This window comes from Cajanus cajan, chromosome 3 (genome assembly GCF_000230855.2).
Source record: "Cajanus cajan strain Asha chromosome 3, NIPB_CcT2T_4, whole genome shotgun sequence".
Classification (NCBI taxonomy): Eukaryota; Viridiplantae; Streptophyta; class Magnoliopsida; order Fabales; family Fabaceae; genus Cajanus; species Cajanus cajan.
In genome coordinates, this window is record NC_138519.1 from 8,002,912 (window position 1) to 8,008,035 (window position 5,124).

Here is a 5,124-nt window from a genome sequence, read left to right on the forward strand (position 1 = left end):
TTATTATTTTCTTGTTGTTAATTTCATGTTAAGAGAAAACAAACACATAAGAAAAATAATGCCCCTCTCATAAATAGCGATGAATTTCGTTATATTTTTTTTGTTACGTACTTTTCCTTTTATAATATGAGAAAAAGAATACATATGAGAATATGAACATTTTTTTTATCAATAAGAAAACTACAATGAATATTAAACCTAAATTTCCAGCCATCTAGCCCAACTCCTCAACACTATTAATCCTAATGGTCAATTGTCGTAATTAATAAAATGAACAAAAATTTAAGTATCAAATTCGGATGACAAAAATTAAACATATACTCATAGAGATTTAAAAATAAAACTCGTTAGAAATTTTAAATAAATAGTTAAATGGAAATCTATTTAATAATAGAGTAATGTCAGATATGAAAATATTTATACATGTGAATATCCAAATTTTAAAAATATTAAAAAAAACTCTTAATTATACATAAAATAATTTAATTTAATATTTATTTTTAAGCTAAAATATATGTATCATAACTATTTATTTTTAGTATAAATATATGTTATAAAATTATTTTTTAATATAATTATATATTTTAAAATTATATATTTTTAGTTTTATTTTGTTTCTTATATTTTTATGTAAAATTTTATATTTTATCAAATATTTATGGATACCCACGAATATATAAAAAAAATTCATGAATACCCATACTAAATAGGATGAGCGATGAGGGGCTATACTACCCACTCTCATCCTGTTGATATCCGTAACAGAGACTTGCACTATGATTGATTGATTTAATAAAATGTTAATTAGAAAAAAATATATAAAATATTTTGTCTGAAGAATCCATAAAAAATGTATTTTTAAGGTTTTAGAATAAGAGAATAGATTGAAAAGATAACTGAAAATTTATAATAAAAGATGTTAGAAGACTGATTTAACTAACTTTCCTCATATGTATATTGTCCAATAATTATTAAAGTGATTATTAAGTTAATTCAATAGCTAACAAAATATTTTGACCCCTTAGATGAGAAATTATAGGTTCCTTAATAAATTTTTTAATTCACTTGGTGAAGTTTTGCATTAAGATTGGAGGCATAAAAATTGACTAATAATTTTTTATCCTATTTTTAGTAATGAATGTTATTAGTGTTATTCTCTAGATCATATGTTCAAAAGAGATTCTCAACCTTAATTAAATTTATGGGATTATGTAATGAGTGATCAAGGCAAAACAAATATCAAGAATAGAAGAACCATTAACTTAATAAAAACCTGTATTAAATAGGAACATGAAGAATTACATAAAGTAAAGTTAACTACATCAATCTTGAACAATGACTCCTTTTAGTATCTCAAATCTCTCTAAAATATATAATATGCAAAGTGTCTTTCCTTTCCCTCGAGCCCTAATTTTAAATATTTTAAATGAGTTTTCTTTTGTGTAATCTTGCTTAAGTTGTCCAAGTGGCTCGCTTAGTCGAGTCTTTTTTATAGACTTGACAGGTGCTTGCAATGTTGACTCACTTAAGTGACTAAAGTGACTTGCTTAAACGAGTAAATGGTCATTTTATACGATACTTAATTCTCACTTTGAGTGAAATGTCCTATATTTCTTAATTATTTTTGACCTTTTTCTCACTCATGCCACCAAAATGGCTCCCTTAGCTGAGAATCGATAAGTTCAATTCTCTTGCTTTAGGTCTTTGAGTAGCCTTTTCTTCTTCTTCCTTGCTTTTCCTATATTTATCTAAGATACTAACAAAAACAAAAAAAAATAACTTAAACTTAAAGGATAAGTAAAATTAATTTGTAATATTCATTTTTGAAAAAAAAAATAGGAATCTAAAGCATTAGATATACTCAACAATTATCTAAATTAAATAAAAAATATTGACATATTTGATAATTATCATTTTTATATCTACATATGTTATTAACAAATATTATTTATCATTATGAGTTTAATAAATATGGCCAATTTCCAATGTAAGTCATTTTATACTTTCAATTCATTAGAAATTACCTTGGGTATATCTTTTAGGGAGTGTTTTGTAGACAAATATTTTTTTTTTGTTTTTTTTTAAATTTTAATTTCTTAGATTTGTTATTTAAAAATTAACATTTTTAGGAAATATTATTTTTTATGAAATTTTTTTATAAATAATTTTTTCAAAATTGTTCTCATGAAAAAGATGAAAAATTAACATTAATAAATTGAAATGAATATTTTAATGTGGTAAAAAATCACATTACTTATATTATTTCTAGGTATCATTTTATAAATATTATAAAAACGATTATAACAAACTAAATGAATTTCAATTATTTTGAAAATTTATAATTTCTAAAAATGAAAAAAAATCGTATATCAAACACTGTCAAAATAAATATAATAAAAATTTTTAAATTTATCGTATATGATAATTTTGTCACTACACCTCAGTGTAAAAAATATTAGGCAGATGATAAACACACCTCCACTCTCGTATAAACACATCCCCTTTTTAAAAAAATATATATAAAATGTCTAAATTACCCTTAAAAAAAATTCTTAAATTTACACTCCTTCTCCGCACTCCCTTTCCCCGCACCCCCTTCCCCGCACCCCACACCCCCCTTCCCCGCACTCCCGCAATAAGGTCTCATTAAGGAACCGGTATTTTCATTCTGGTTCAACCGCAACCCAGAGGAAGAGGAAGGGGGTGAGATTGTTTTTGGTGGTTTTGATCCTGCTCACTATAAGGGAAAGCACACTTACGTGCCTGTGACCAGAAAAGGATATTGGCAGGTTATACTTTTTTTTAATTCTTAATATTTTTTTATTTACATTTTTCTCTTTGTTAATTTTCATTTTTGTTTTCAGTTTGATATGGGAGATGTACTTATTGCCGGTAAACCCACTGGTATGTGTAGAAAATGTGTTAGCAGAAGTGACAAGTTGTTCTTCCCATGATGTATTGTTGGCATTTTCATTAATGCGTTATAGTTTCAATTTATTTGGTCTGACCTGATCTAATTGTCTATCAGGATATTGTGCTGATGGTTGTTCAGCCATTGCAGACTCAGGGACTTCTTTGTTGGCAGGTCCAACGGTATGAATGAATTCTTGTAAATATAGATTAATATTTATATAGTTTTCAATTTAACATGGTTATATTATATGCAGTAGTTTTCCCATGAGACACTGTCTTTGTCAGTTCATGATAATAATTTTTTTTAACAATTAGTGCATTGTTTATAATTGCCATATGAAAAAAGGTTAAACAAATGCTTCTGACTGACTTGTTTCTACGATCACATTTTTGGTTTTGTTCTTGAAGACTGTAATAACTATGATTAACCATGCAATTGGAGCATCTGGAGTTATAAGCCAAGAATGCAGGGTGCGGGGAAGGGGGGTGCCGGGAAGGGGGTGCGGGGAAGGGGGTGTAAATTTAAGAATTTTATTTTTTTTAAGGGTAATTTAGACATTTTATATATATTTTTTTAAAAAGGGGGTGTGTTTATACGAGAGTGGAGGTGTGTTTATCATCTGCCAAAATATTACACGGCAATGCAAATGGACCATGTAGCAGGTAGTTGATTTTCGTGTTCTGGGCTTTACAAAATGGGCTCCCATTTGTATCATTTGATAATGGGTTCAATTGATCCAATATGTTAGTAGGATTGAAAATGACTTGGATTGAGTTAATTTTGGTTAACTTATTTATTTATTTTATATAAATTTGTTTTTTTTTTAGTAAACAGAGAAAAAATTACGAAGATAGTTGTAATAGTAAACTTAACTGACTTCACTTAATTAAAACAGTTCCATTTGAAACTTAAATTGAGTTTAATATGATTTTTCTTTTTTTAGTTTGAAGTCAATTTGATTTAAGATTGCAAATAATTTGTTTCAATTCATTAACTTAAATTACATGAACCAATAATAAAATAAATAAGATTTAGGACGCTATAAATCGAACTATAATGAATAGTTTTCAGACAAAACAATACTAATAAAATTTATTTCTTATTAAAATTTAAGATAAAATTTATGTTCTTATTTATTTTAATTAAAAATGAAATAAAGTAAATTTATATAATAATACAAAAATAATAATAATTTGTTCAATTGGAAACCTAATAATATAAATTCAATAAAAATAAAAGTTATTATTTATTTTGAAAATTTATCTGTATAAAATAATTATATATCTCCTCTGTTTCTTTTTTATTGTTAATTTTTTTTATAAGATTCTTATTTAGATTTATTTTTCAAAGTTCAAGACAGCATTAATTATTTTTTTCAATCATATCCTTACTTTATATATAAATTTTAATTAATTTACACATTTACAACTAATATACAAAAGATCTTAATTTGAACTTCAATTTTCTAATTAAATTCAAGTTAGTATTTGATTTATGAATTAGCTAAGTTCAGTGACTTAATTAACAAATCAAGCCTCAAAAAGTAATTTCAAGTCAATTTAGTTTATTGTCTGTCCTAGTACTGTGCCTTGTTGTCAGTGGAACCAGGGAAGAAAAAAACAGGTACCACAAAAATAGTGGAGAAAAAAAAACAGAAATTTAACTTCTATTGTAAAGGCAAGAAAAAAAAAGGTAAATTACATTATACTCTATACTAAGAAAAATGTGGACAAAAAGAAAAAGAGATAGATAGATTTGACTTTGCATGGATAAATTACACCTTATCCTTTATACTTTAGGACTTTTTCGAAGTATTGCCCTTTTTTTTTCTTCTAACACTTAATTCCCTTATATTTGGACCAAACTGAAAACATTTTTTAGTTAAAATTATGTTGGTTAAATCATATAATTTTTTTTACTTAACCCACTAATAATTTAGACTAACATTAAATATTAAAATTAATCCTTATACATCTCCCCTTATTATAGTTTTGGGTCTGGTCCATGTATGAGAGCTTGATGCACCAACAATATGATAGAAAGTAAGCAAAACATTGGAGAGGAAATTAATGACATATAACTTAGTAAAAGACGGAAACAACAACAAAAAAAAAAAAAAAAAAAAAAAAGAGAGGAAAGAACAGAGAGGGGAAGTATGGAGGAAGAAGACACAAAGAAATAAAGATAAAACATAATTTGAATATACCTTT

At 25.8% G+C, this 5,124-nt stretch overlaps 1 protein-coding gene across 1 annotated transcript; it reads left to right on the plus strand.

Moving 5' to 3' along the window:
* Positions 1–2,640: 2,640 nt before the first annotated feature.
* LOC109814123 (aspartic proteinase A1-like) lies at positions 2,641–3,483 on the plus strand. Its single transcript, XM_083072102.1, has 4 exons — positions 2,641–2,789; positions 2,865–2,904; positions 3,029–3,093; positions 3,322–3,483. Exons 2-4 carry the CDS (start codon positions 2,871–2,873, stop codon positions 3,466–3,468), a joined length of 246 nt encoding a protein of 81 aa, XP_082928228.1. The 5' UTR covers positions 2,641–2,789; positions 2,865–2,870; the 3' UTR covers positions 3,469–3,483.
* Positions 3,484–5,124: the final 1,641 nt, after the last annotated feature.

Bases quoted from the DNA above. Each gene is read 5' to 3' on its own strand.
- LOC109814123 (XM_083072102.1), top strand. From the start codon at position 2,871: ATGGGAGATGTACTTATTGCCGGTAAACCCACTG. The intron at 2,905-3,028 runs GTATGTGTAGAA...ATTGTCTATCAG, and splicing joins TATTGCCGGTAAACCCACTG to GATATTGTGCTGATGGTTGT. The intron at 3,094-3,321 runs GTATGAATGAAT...TTGTTCTTGAAG, and splicing joins CTTTGTTGGCAGGTCCAACG to ACTGTAATAACTATGATTAA.